General features: G+C 37.7%; 1 protein-coding gene across 2 annotated transcripts in view; it reads left to right on the top strand.

Moving 5' to 3' along the window:
• The window catches only part of LOC124611148 (germinal-center associated nuclear protein), a 279,556-nt gene extending 267,676 nt beyond the window's left edge, over positions 1–11,880 (top strand). The window contains exons 26-28 of one of the 2 annotated variants that reach the window (XM_047140221.1): positions 1,046–1,252; positions 5,485–5,559; positions 11,592–11,880. In XM_047140221.1, the coding sequence (XP_046996177.1) occupies positions 1,046–1,252; positions 5,485–5,540 (263 nt within the window). In that variant the 3' untranslated portion in view covers positions 5,541–5,559; positions 11,592–11,880. The remainder of the gene's footprint in view (positions 1–1,045; positions 1,253–5,484; positions 5,560–11,591) is intronic. The other variant, XM_047140218.1, reaches the window with a different exon arrangement.
• The last annotated feature ends 2,579 nt before the right edge of the window (positions 11,881–14,459 follow it).

Genomic DNA, 14,459 nt, shown 5'->3' on the forward strand with positions numbered 1-14,459 from the left:
GCACTTTACAATGTGATTCCTCAAGGGCAAAAATGAATAATGCAGGAGTTCTCGCTTTCATAATTTAATTAAGAAAAAATTATAATGTTAAAAGATCATAATGTTCTGTTTGACTTCCTTTACTTTTGTTTTCATTTTTGCCACAGTAACATATTTTTTCACAAAAGGTATCTGTTTTACAGTCTTCGTGTGCCATATTCGAATAACAGTACAGTGGGGAAATTCTTTTTTTTTTTTTTTGGGGGGGGGGGGGGGGGGGGGGAGATTTCTTTAAAAAAGTATGAAATAAGCAATTTTTTAAAATTTTGTGTCTAATTTTCTTGAGAACTTCAAACATGATTTTATCATTGCCCTTTGCAAGCCTATAGTACGTACTGGGTGGTCAGGAAGAGCCTGAAAAACTTGTAAGAGTGTTGTAGGGTAGGCTGAGCTGAGAAATTATTGTTAAGTAAAAAAATCAGTATGTTGTACTCTTTCCAAGTTAACTGGCATTAAAGTTAGTCAATCAGACCACCGCGTGCGAAAATTCGAGTGGCCCATCAAATACAAATAGTGTCAGTTGGTTCTCAAAGTGTAGATGATAGTGCACAAGACTGCTAAGTCTCTGGCTTAGGTTTGATTCTTACTACTGTTCTGTGTCCTATTTTTGTATCACCCTCATGTTTGTTTTGAGGAAACCAAATGAAAACATTTTGCAACACTGCCTTTGGCTGGCGTACTGCTGGAAATTGCACAAGCACAACAGGCCTAACTGCCTAATTTTAATGCTAATTAACTCAGAAATGTCACAATGTATTTTTTTTTTTTTTTCATAACAGTTATTTCTCAGCACAACCTATGCTAAAAAAAAGGTACAAGCTTTTTGCACTGTTTCTCACCGCCCTGTGTATTGCATAATACTGCTAATTTTTATCAGCAGCAGCTAAATAAGTACATTTCAAGTAAAAATTGGTGTTTGTGTGGTAATATAGGAACATTTTTTTATCTTCCAGTTAATTCTGATAATTAATCAATGACACTATTATCAAATCTGATTTTTTTTCAGCGAGTATTGACATTTTATGTCACACTGTCTCACCAAAATCTGACTGTGAAGGAATCACTTCTTCACCCAGGTCATTCCAGTCACAGAGGAAACTGAAACGTAGCAGGAATGCTGTTGATGCAGCTGCATTGCTAGCCTCAGAATTAAAGATACTTTCATCACGACAGGAAAAAATATTGGAGGATCTAGAAAGAAGTATTGAAGAAGGTATATCCATTTTTTAGTTTTATGAAAGCTTAATCTATATAACTAAGCTGCAAAATAATGAATATTATGTTTTTACCATTTGTTCAATTTATTATCAGTTAAATCACGTTAATTGCATGGGATGTGTAAATATAACAATTTTTTTTTTATAAAAATAAAATGTATGAACTTTCTCTCTCTCTCTCTCTCTCTCTCTCTCTCGCACGCACACACTTTATTGTGTGTCTGTGGTGTGGGTGGATGGGGAGGGGGGGGGGGGGGTTACAAGCCATTATGTTTCAGACATAGAGATCTTAACCAAATTGTTGTACCATCATTTGTTGGCAACTAATACAAATGAAAAATTATTGATGTAAAGAAACTTCGTTTCATCATTCATTTACATAATATCCCTTCAAGTATTCTAAGTGTGCTATTATTATCTGAAGATGTGTTCTAACAGTTTTAGAATTTTTCATACCTCATTAAATTTTTCTCATACTTCATTTTTATTCGCTCAAGTATATTATCTTTCATGTTTATTTTGTGCTTTGTTTGTACAATTAAATTTTGTGGCGATCTTTTATAATGATCGCACTGTATGTATATATTTACGTAGTGGTACAAACCTTCACATGGTTCTGTCCAAGATTTCTGATAATCCTCTTCCTGGCTCTGCCCTATAGTCTGACATTGATAAGTACATTTGCATATTTGATCCTTCCCATTACTTCCTGCTTCAATGTATTTCACAATTAAAATTGAGAAAATACAGCAATAATAATTTGGCCACAGAACAGGAACTGTTTCACTCTGGTGCCAGAACACTAAGAATACATCTTAAGATTTCTTGGTGTTTCATTAATGCTAATATCAGTTTCTGTGTTACGTGTTTCTACACATGATGCTAGTGAGAGATATGAGTGCTATCAAGCTATATTAGTTTTTCTTAAATTTAAGTACTTTGTTGAGATTAGAATGAGATGCTTCAACATGCGAGAGAACAAAAACGTACATATTGTCCAGTTTAGAAATTGTAATTAAAAAAAGGGAGTAAGCAAGGCTGGAAAAATACTGATGCTTCAACTTCTGCAGCCAAAGCCTTGTTTTGACATTAATGAGAAAGAGAGAGAGAGAGAGAGAGAGAGAGAGAGAGAGTCATGAAGAAGAAAAGTGTGATAAATGAGAGGAGGAGGAGAAATTGAAGGAGAGTCACAAGAGGAGAAACAGAATAGTGTGACAGTTTCCAGAGGAATACAGTATTCTCTATAATTTGTTCACTTTTGTTTGTTTATGGGCTCAATACATCAGAATGAACAGGCATCAGTGTTACTAACATATGTGACAAAATAAGGTGGTGAATCAATGAGAGCCTCAATACTATGGTTGTTGAATGTGATTTATTGATTCCTAGCATTGTGTTTTGAGTATTTGGAGATTACATTCATTTCAATTTAAACAAATTATTGAAGCATATAATATATCTGTAGGTCTGTTTCAAATCAATCATTGCTCCAAATGAAGAACAAACACAGTCACCAGTTCTTAAGTTGTCAGCATTGTATGATGGAGGTGGCACATGCTCACACTGCTCCTACCTCCTCCCTCTGGCAGTCTGTGCAGAAGATTGGAGCGAATGTCCTGTGCTTCCTGCAACTTTCCTTGAAATATGAAAAATAGTTAATAAGTATGTCTTTGTGACAGATTTAGCCCTGTGATACTGACAAAGCAGAGATACAGTAATGATTAAAGGTATAGTGATTCATTATTTCATGGAATACTATCAGGTGTAATTATATACTTCTCTATCAGTTTTTTACTGTTTTTAATGGCACTGTTGTCGCTTGTACCAGTAAATATATAATTTTATAGTGACTGGCTTCAAGCACAACACATTCAAAGCATGCGTTTCATGTACTCGTATATAAATTAAAGATATTGCTACAACAAACAATGTAAAATCCAGGGTGGAATAATGACAATATTATGAAAAGGATAGTTGCTACTCACCAAATAGTGGAGAGGCTGAGTCACAGAAGACTGGCAAACAAAGCTTTTGGCCAAACGAACCTTCATCAGAATAGACAACAAGCATGCGCGCGCGCAGGGACACGCACACGCACACACACACACACACACACACACACACACACACACACGTACGTACGTACGTAGTGTGTGTGTGTGTGTGTGTGTGTGTGTGTGTGTGTGTGTGTTGTCTGTTCTGATGGAGGCCTGTTCGCTCAAAAGCTTTGTTTGACAGTCTTTTTGCTGTGGCCATCTGTGACTCAGCATCTCCGTTATATGGTTTTGATTTACCTGCATGTTGGTAGCCAGGAAATCCAACATCTGGTCTGGCTGCCTATTTGTTTTAGCTCATTTAGCCTTACCCAGGGTGCACGTGTAGTACCCGGAGTGCACATTGTAGTATTCCACTATGGACACGACCTATTTTACACCCTGCGACCAGGTACTGGCCCTAACAACTTTCAGAGGCTGACTTCCAAGGAAACATGAAAGCATCTGTCACATTCATAGACCTAACTGTGGCATATGACACAGTGTGGAGAGAAGGGATGATATACAAATTACTAAAAACAATCTGATGCCGAAAAACTGTAACTCTCATAAACACCACAATAAATAATAGATATTTCTACCTTCGATTGGGAGAAAATGTGAATAAGAAGAGGAAATTAAGTAATGGTCTACCACAGCCCTCCGTCTTAGCCCCCTTATTGTTCAATCTATATATCTCCAATCTACCCAATACCAGGTCAACAAAATTCTGTTATGCAGACGATATCACTCTTGCTTGTTGAACCCAGGATCTTGGATGAACGGAGACAATCCTCACAGAAGATCTAGCCATTATGAGCGCCTATTTTAGAAAGTGGCTACTTAAACCCAGTACAAGTAAAACTGAAGTACATACATTCCATCTGACAACCAAACAAGCTCAGAATGAAACTTAACGAAAACACTCTTTGCCATAACAAGTACCCTAACTACCTTGGTTTCACCATTGACGACACCCTTTCATAAAGAAAACATCTTGAAAGTACTGCTGCCAAGATAAAAACTCATAACAATATTATTCAAAAATTGTGTGGAATGGCATGGTAAGCTTCAGCAGAAACCTTCCGCACATCATCCATTGCGCTGGTCTTCTCTAAAGCCGAGTATTGTGCCCCAGTGTGGCTAAATAGCTGCCACATCAACTTGGTCGACGTCCAGTTGAATCAGTTAATAACACCGACTTATTGGTTCCCTCTGGCTGAGCAACATCTATCCACTAGCAACCTGCAGAAGTGAGGCCTTGCTTAGGGAATACATGCTACAGCAGAACCTGGGATTACCCATACAGGAAGACATACCAAGTTTACGACAAAATAGACTCGGTTCAAGAAACCCACGTTTACAGCATGCAGAAGAGCTAGATGCCAGTAATACTGGGATGAAATACCTGTGGAATCAGAGTTATCAACTTATTGAAAATCCTGAAGAGTGTGAATGATTTGAAAAATATAATTGTGATACTGCTGGAAGAGAACTTGACAGGAAAGTGTGGGTCAAAATAAACAGAGCTCTCAGTGGGCATGGTCAGTGCGCAGACTCTTTTTACAAATGGGGTTCTACAGACTCTCCGGTTTATGACTGTGGGGCTCTGAAACAAGACAATCAAGCACATTACAGATTAATGCCTCTAGCGTTACTACCAGGGGAGTTGGAGTGACCTCATGAAAGTTGATGATACAGCTCTTATATGGATTAGGAACCTAGATTTTGACATGTAATTAGTTTTATACCTAGTTTTGTATTTTCATATTCCTGTTGTATATAATATTGCTAATGTTATATACCTGTAATTTCAAACTGCATCTGAGCCATACAAATAAATAAAAATAAAAATCCGTTATATGGTGAGTGGCAACTATCCTTTTCATAATATTGTCAAAAATATTGCTACAAATAGTTGAAGCCTTACAGTGGTGAAACATTAGTGGATACTAAGACTGAGCTAAGGAAAATTTTCCTTATAGTTGGTTATGTCCAATAATATTCTTTTCTTTATTTGAAAAACACCAGCCTTTTTGTATAATTTTGTGTATGACCTTGAAGATGTAATTTAAAAGTACCTTTGAACAATTAAGAAGAGAGAACCAAAAAGTGGCTCACTGAATCATTAGAAAAGGACAAGACAGGAGAGGAAAACAGGAAATTTAATTGATAATTGTAATTATCTGTTTCAGAGAATTTTATACTTGAGCACCAGGGAAGAAAGAAATTAAAAATAGATGAGCTGTAACAGCTTGAAAAGTACGTGAGTGAGTATTTAAAACATATTTATATATGATGATATAATGTTTAAAGCTGAATCAATTTTTGTTGTTGTCATGTTTAATGTTTTGCCCTACAAAAAGGGAAAAAGGAAACAAACTACTCACTTCATTCACAATTTTCTGTTCCATGTTGAAAGATTGAAGTAATGATACCTCTATATTAATTACATTTTTCTTTGTATTGGTGAAGAGTTTATATCATGGATTGCTCAATATTTGCCTCTCTCTTTTCTCTCATCAGATCATTTTTAGTTGAAAATATTGCCATAAAAATTATACACTGATCCTTTTAATTATTGCCACATTTCAAACTCTGCATATAATTTCACAAATATGACAGCTAATGCTTCAAGAGAATCCATGTTAATTAATAACAAATAAAGATTATTATTATGACAGATTAATTTTGAATATTTAAACTGGAACCAGTGTCACCTTACAATTTTCCAGGGTGCCTTACTGCCTCAAGAGCACATCTGCCCTGGGTGTAATTCAATGAAATTTCCTACCTTTCTTACTCATTAATTGGTATAAGCACTGTTAACTTTATCCAAAATGGTACCATTTCTGCCAGTTTGGGTGTAGGAAGCTGAGAGGACAATGTGTTTTTGTTATTCAGTTTGCTATATTGTCACCACTGTGAAAGCTGTATATTGTGGCAATCAATAATGGATGAAAATTACAGCCGTAACGGTGTTGAGAAACATGATTCTGCATGTTCACTCTTCAATATGCATCACATGGACAATACGACACTAATTTTAAGTTAATTGTGATTCCTCAAGCAGAGGCCACAAATAAATATGCAATATGGAGAAAATTTGAGGTCACAGAAGTGAATCTTCATGTGTGGTGTCAGGTGAAGAAGATATTAAAGAATATTAGTTATGTATGACAAAATTTCAGGTGACTAAAGCATAGAATGTTTCATGAATTGGTGCAGCAGGTTGTTCAGTATATGCAAGATAAACACAACGCAGTCTTCCCACGTACTTGAGAAATTCTCCAAGTGAACATATTGGACACGAGGAGGAATTTTCCAACTGCATGCATCAGCAGCAAATTCCAGTGACGTTTGATAAAAACAGGCTTGCAAATCAGCATCATGTAATCAATCTCGCGTCAACACTGGCAATGCTCATCAGGTGCCTGTTTACTTTCATGTCAATGACGACGGTGGTGGTGGTGATGATAGCAAGCAAAAAAACAGTGAAAATAAAAATTAGTGTAAAGCACTTCATTTTGTTTATTCTTGTATTATCAAAATATAGACATCAATAAATGGCATCAGTTTAGAATAGATATAGTGGTAACTTTCTAGGCTGGTATCTTATATCAATAAAGCAGTTTGTAAGTATGATTAGTTAGAATAAGACAAAACTTTCTCAAGTAGCCTATTTAAAAGGGGTGGGGAGTCATCTTACATTCAGAGACATCTTATAATCAGGTAAATATGGTATTCAGAAATCATAAGCATCTTCTTATCACACACAACCCAAATTAATTAGAGATCAGCCCATCCCATATAAAATAATCCATTTTTCACTTTCTCCATGGTTGTTCCTACTCAAATCACTTTTATTCCTTGGAAAACTACACCTAAGCTGATAGTTTCTCACACTAACATTCAGAATTCTTTGTTAGACTCATTGCTACAGTTGTTGTTACAAGAGACACTCAAGGTTAACAAAGTACATCCTTAGCAGTGTTGCAATCTGTCAAAAATTTTCTGTCAAACTTTCATTTTCTTGGATGTATCAAGGAGATAATATGCAATCTTCCTCAACTATTATTCCTGTTAGTCATTTATTTCCACCCTGGTAGTCTGAATCTATGGATTTCACTAATAATCACAACAATGCTGATCATTTGCACACCCAATCAACCACATAACAAACAGCGATTGGCATTCACCCTTTTGGGTTTATTTGAGTCAGCTCATAGAGCCTTATCCCCTTTTGTCAGTGGGAAAATTTTTTATTTCTAGATGCCACAGGGAACGCATTCAAAAATCAACTTATGATTCATTCAGAAATCAAATTGGAATCTGTTCAAAAATGTTCTAAAACCAACTGAGATGGTTTTCAGAATTATATGAACAATTGATAGACCAACATGTGCTGGATGCTAGGCACTTTGTGAAACAAGGCTTTTTCTTCGAGAATATGGATTTGACGCCCCCTGGAACTGCCCCCCCATGTCAGTATCCATGGCAGACCAAACCTCATTTGAAACTTCCTGGCCGATTAAAACTGTGTGCCGGACCGAGACTCGAACTCGGGGCCTTTGCCTTTCGCGGGCTAGTGCTCTACCAACTGAGCTACCCAAGCACAACTCACGCCCCGTCCTCACAGCTTTACTTCTGCCAGTACGTCGTCTCCTACCTTCCAAACTTTACAGAAGCTCTCCTGCGAACCTTGCAGAACTAGCACTCCTGAAAGAAAGGATATCTTTGTCATTCCGGAAACATCCCCGAGGCTGTGGCTAAGCCCTGTCTCCGCAATATCCCTCTGCACTGGCAGAAGTAAAGCTGTGAGGACAGGGCGTGAGTTGTGCTTGGGTAGCTCAGTTGGTAGAGCACTTGCCCGTGAAAGGCAAAGGTCCCGAGTTTGAGTCTCAGTACGGCACACAGTTTTAATCTGCCAGGAAGATTCATATGAGCGCACACTCCGCTGCAGAATGAAAATCTCATTCTACAAACGTCATTTGTTTATGCATTCTGAATGCCCTTGGATATGCCAGTGCAAGGACACATTCTGCAATGCAACTGAACATGATTTCAAACAGTGTGTTGAGGAAGCTTTGTCACTCCATGATGCAGCACTTTACATCTCATACGCGGATTACTGAGAAGGAACATTGAGTTGTGCAGTTAGGAGAAAGAGCGCTTGTTGGGACACCTCAAGTAGCTCAGTTCTTCGTACGTAGACTAATTACAATGATTCCAGTTTTAGAAAATTGTCTTCTTCCACAGACATTCTGTAAATGATTTTGCAAGTGCCTTTTCTGTAAGTTTTTCTTAAGTTTTAATCATTTCTGTTGATACACCATTATCCATTCCTTTCTTCATTCCTCAAATGGGTTTCCACACTTCATTAATTCCGTTGTTACCTATCTTGGTTCTGATTCATCTCTTCAACTATACTAACATCTAAAAGAATCTTGGTATGTCTGCACAATTTTTGTTCTGTTATTAGCTGTTGCACCACCTTAACTGCTGAAGTTTGATGTTTACTCAGTGTATGTTTCTGCTTTGTTTTTGCTTAATACTCTTGTTATTTTCAGTTCTCTCCCTTAATCATTTTAATTGACCATTTTCAGTTTCTCTTAAAACCATTTACAAATAATTTTATTTGCCTCACCATATTCTGCCATGATCCTACTATTGTCTGCTTATATTCCCTTAAATGGTTGCATTCTTCCATTTGCATTCTTCTGTTCTGTTCTTTTCTTTCGCTTTTGTCGTATTTGAAACATCTATTGCTGTTGCCACAAGTATCTTTCTTAAATAACTGCTGCTTTTGCCTCTATCCATATAATCCAAGATGCTTATGTGGTTGGTTAAGTTTTCTGTTATACTTCCTCATTATCATAATCTGCGTTTCTGACTTCTTGTTTGATATGTTTTTTCCTTAAATCTTTGTTTTCTTCTCAGGTTCTTACTAGTTACATTACATTAATACTTGTGCCATAGATCATGAATATGACCTTTCATAATGATGTGGAACGTGTCAGTTTGATGTAAGTTTTCTTTACACTTTTTTGTACAATTACTACTACATCTCTAAAAATTCATCTGTTGAATTGAAGGAGTTGTCATTCAGAAATTCATTTACTTTATTTTTTAATGCTGGTTTGTTATTGTCATACTTTTAATACTATTTGTAAGTGAACAAAGATTTTTGTGGCAGCATAATTTGTCCCTTTATGTGCCAAAGTAAGATTTAACCCACAATAGTGAAGATCATCCTTTCTTATAGTGTTGTATATATGCACTTTGCTATTATATTTGAAATGGGATGGGTTATTAATAACAGATTCATTAGTGAATATATGTATTGTGAAGGTACTGTGAATATCCAAGGTCCTTAAATAAATATCTGCAAGGTTATCTTGGGTGGGCTCCAGCTGTTATTCTGATTACATGCTTTTGTGCAATGAATACTTTCTCCCATAGTGATAAATTACCCCAAAATATGTACCAAACAAAAGTAGGTACAGAAGGTAATTTAGTGATATGTTTATCCCCAAAATTTGCAATAATAGCACAAGTAGCTGAACCTAAACGTTTCAGCAGATCATCAGTGTAAGAAAGGAGAGGCACACAGCAGTCAATTGCAATTCCATTAGTTTTTATTATGTTTGCAAATATAGATTTTGACTGTAAATAGCCATCTTCAGTACCAGCTAATTATAGTGGCTCCCACAGTTTCTCATGGATTCCAAATCCCAATGTATCTCAGCATTTTTCCATTCATCGTTTCTGGCCTGGTCTTTGATTAACCATGTTTGCTTTCATTGGCCCAACTTCTCTGCCATTAAAGTTCTTCTGTATGTATGTAGTGTAATCATCTGAATATATTTATGCTTCATATATTTTCATATGTAGGTTCTGTAGTTGCCCAAGTTAAAGAACATGTTTCAATGGTGTTAGCATTTTCTCAAAATTTAATGAGAGTTAATTTGCAGAGAACCACTTAACAGTTTTCTGAAAGACATTATTTACAATTTCCTCAGCTAATTCATGTTTGTTGGGTGTAATTACTGTATTCGTGTCATCAGGAAAAAGACCTAGCTTTGCATTTTCATGAATATTGGGTGACAAGTCATTAAAACATACATTAAGAACAATAAGAGATCCAGACTTAACCCTATGGAACACCATTCTTGGTGCCTCCCCAGTTGGAGGACTCTGCAGTCTATCTGTATTGTTAATTTCAACCTTCAAGTCAATAATCAGTTGTAATTGTAAATTGGTTTGGAACGGTCCCATAGTGGACATTTTAGTTTCTACTTATATGGAAAGAACAGACAACATGATGACCTGCAGCCGTCTAGAACGAAATTAGAATTATATTAATACCTTCAGCTGCTAACGGGCATTGATATATATCAACGGGGACAGGTGAAAAAGTGTGCCCTGACCGCGACTCGAACCTGGGATCTCATGCTTACATGGCAGATGCTCTATCCATCTAAGCCACCGAGGGCACAGAGGATAGCGCGACTTCAGGGACTATCTCGTGCATGCTTCCCGCGAGACCCACATTCTCATCTTGTATGTCCACACACTACATTTGTAGTGTTCCACCCCAACCCAACACACTTACTACTCATGCAAGACATTCTTTCTAAGTCCCGTAAGAGTTCGGGGAATATGTGTGCATCCGCACAGAAGGAGGAGGTCATGGTTGGTGTTGCCAGAACTATATACTTATATGGATATGGTGTCTGTTCTTTTGGACACCATATCCCTATATGCATCAAAATCTTGCATTATCATCTTGTATCGGGATTTGCAGTCATTTACCTGTTTGGTGTGTCATCTGTGAATGCTTATTTATTTGTAATACTTTTTGTAATGTTGTTTTTACTATAAAAACTAGATCTGAATTTCCTTCTTGATCTGTTCCTCTGTAATAAAACATATGACCCAATTTTAATTCTGTTTGATCATCGCTATTTTGTCACTTTTCTGATAATCTTACTATGTCCAGTTCAGTGTTCCACAACTGCCTTTGCAACTCCTAGTTAATAGTGTCACTTATGTCTCTTCAGTTGCATGGACAAGCTAAGTACACGTCATATTAAAAATCTCAACAACTGAATTATTAATGTAGTCATTTCAGGAAGATGGGTTCTTCAGCACATGTGTGTTTATTCTTTTGATAAGTGTGTGGAGGTTCAAGTGTGGTTAAGGTAAATTTCTCATTTATAAGTTATCGCTGTGAAAATTATAACATATATAAATTTTCTTTGAATGCAATGGTATTTTCTGAACAGTTTTTTTTTTCCAGGTTTGAATGGAAAATGGTGTGCAGTGACGCAAAGGAGTTGTTGTACTTCTCCCCAAGCTTGCAATTAGTATACCACAAAGTAGAGAGCAATGTGTTTTGCATGTGCTGCATTATTCTCACAAAAGGAAGAAACATTATTTTTATATATTTCAATCTGGCCGACAATTCGTAATACGAACAGTGATATTCAACAGTTCTCTTGTATGGATGTTTTTTCCTCCTTAACACAAAATGGAGATGAACTGAAATGTTTTTAGCTTTTGTAATAAAACAGTCACTTTTATAATTAGTTTAAAAAACTGTGTGTGTGTGTGTGTGTGTGTGTGTGTGTGTGTGTGTGTGTGTGTGCGCGCGCGCGCGCGAGTGTATACCTGTCCTTTTTTCCCCCTAAGGTAAGTCTTTCTGCTCCCTGGGTTGGAATGACTCCTTACCCTCTCCCTTAACATGTTCGCTGCGGCTGACGCTTATAAGCGTTTCCGCGATCAACACGCCAGAGCGGCTGACGCTCATAAGCGTTTCCGCGATCAACACGCCAGAGCGGCTGACGCTCATAAGCGTTGCCGCGATCAGCAAGCCAGTGCGGGTAACACTTATAAGCGGTGCGCTCGCTAGCTGAGTTCTCACTAGGGGAGGTCGCCAACTGGGACACGCCGATTTCGTCCGAATTGTTTCTAGAAAGAGGTGGGACTCCACATAACGTGCCCGAAATATTTCGCCTGAGTTGGCCATAGGAAAGGAGAACATGCTCTCGAAAGTTGTTCCGATAGCACTATAGGAGGCTATACCCTATTTAGCGCTCTGTTCGTCGTTATTGGCGTAGAGTAATGGTCAAGCGCATTGCTCACGAAACAGGCGACTTGGGATCAATCCCAGGTCCGTCCTGATTTTTTTTTCTCATTTTTATTTTACTTCGTATCTTCAGAGTGTTCGGTTATTTACGGTAGATGTATATTTCTATCGTCAAGTCAAAAATCTAAAAGATTACAAAGTGCCCCTGAATAACTCCAACAACAGCGAGAGGTATCATCAAGAGAAGATGCAATTAAAATACATTCGACCGTGCTGCATCAATTCAGTGCTCTTGTGGACACCCCTATGATCTAGTACGCTTGGTTTGCATCCAAACTATTAGAGGAAACACCTTAGTTTTAAAACTTGAATTAAGTGTGCTTTCCAATGAAGCATGTTGCAGAGAAATGTAACTGCTCAAACAATGCCTTCATAAAATGTGCCTAGAGTGAAACATATATGTTTCACATGTTTCTATGATATGTCACCATAAAAATGGCAAAACTTCTACTGTCGTAATGAATAAAAAGTAGCGCACGTAATCACAAGAATCTTTAAAATCTTTATTTTCATTAAAACTTTCGCCTAGTTATATAAATATACTACTTGAATGTATTTAAATTCTACGGTAAATAGTTGCAAAATCTGACGAAACCAAGGAAAATAAGAATGAAAACAATTGAAAAAAATTAGGAAGCACCTGGGATTGATTCCAGGTCGACTGTTTCGTGAGCAATGCGCTTGACCATTACGCTACGCCGTCAACATGTTCGCTGCGGCTGACGCATATAAGCGGCGCGTTCACTAGCAGAGTTCTCAGTTTAGTTTGTTCGGCTGTGCACTCGTGTTAGTTCAAGTAACCAACGACATATCACGTAACGTGTTCCTGTCTGCAGTTGTGTGTTTTCGTTTTTTGTCGTCTGTGTTGTGCATTGTTTGCAATGGCGGCGAATGAACCGACACCGGGGCCTTCGAACGCGAAAAAGTGTAGGAAGAGTGACCAATATACTGACCATGAGTTACTACGTGTGTTAGAAGATAGTGATGTAGAGTTCAGAGAGGACGAACCAGATGAGGGTGACTGGCATTTGGAGACTGCAGAAACAGACCACAGTGATGACAGTGTGGAAGCAGAACTGTCCAGTATGTTTCGTGACAGTTCGGAATCGGACGATACGGGCGACGATGATGAGGAAATCGCCGACGATAAAGAACCAGCGCTCGCAGAGGTAAGCAAACCAGGTGTTACGTGGCATGAAGAACCACATGGGATGCAGTATCACCCGTTTACGAAAGCAGAATGTTTGCTGATGAAGCCTGCTGGCAATACGCCAATGGATTTCTTTAGGCTACTGGTTACAGATGACATACTGCAGCTCATAGTTGACGAAACAAATGATAACGCACGGAATATATTTGCGAGCGCAAATACACAAGAGGGCTCTAGAATTAGTAATTGGAAACCCGTAAGTATAGAAGAAATACTTGTCTTCCTGGGGATTTCATTACATATGGGTAATGTCAAATGTGCCCGACTACAAGACTACTGGAAGAGGGATCCGCTGTTCGAAAATAAAGGAATAACGATGAGTATGAGCAGAGACAGATATTTGCTTATCTTACGCGCATTGCATTTTGCAAAAAATCCAGAGTCAGGCGAACCGAAACCAAATGATCGACTGTATAAGATACGCCCTATATTGAATTATTTCAACAACAAAATGTGTAATGTGTATTATCCAGGTAGGGATCTCTCTTTAGATGAATCAATGATTCTTTGGAGGGGACGATTGTCATTTAGACAATACATAAAAAACAAAAGAAATAAGTATGGCATCAAATTGTACATGCTAAATAACCCAGACGGCTTCATCAATAAATGCGCTGTGTACACGGGGATGCGTGGTGATATGGGGGGAAAAGGGCATGCTGAAAAGATAGTATTGCATTTGTTAGAAGAGAAGGTGAATGTTGGCCATCACATTTACATGGACAATTTTTACAACAGCTTTGCCTTAGCTAAAACCCTGTTGAATGCAAAAACACATTGCACCGGGACACTAAGGGTAAATAGGAAAA

Source organism: Schistocerca americana, chromosome 1 (genome assembly GCF_021461395.2).
Source record: "Schistocerca americana isolate TAMUIC-IGC-003095 chromosome 1, iqSchAmer2.1, whole genome shotgun sequence".
Lineage (NCBI taxonomy): Eukaryota > Metazoa > Arthropoda > Insecta > Orthoptera > Acrididae > Schistocerca > Schistocerca americana.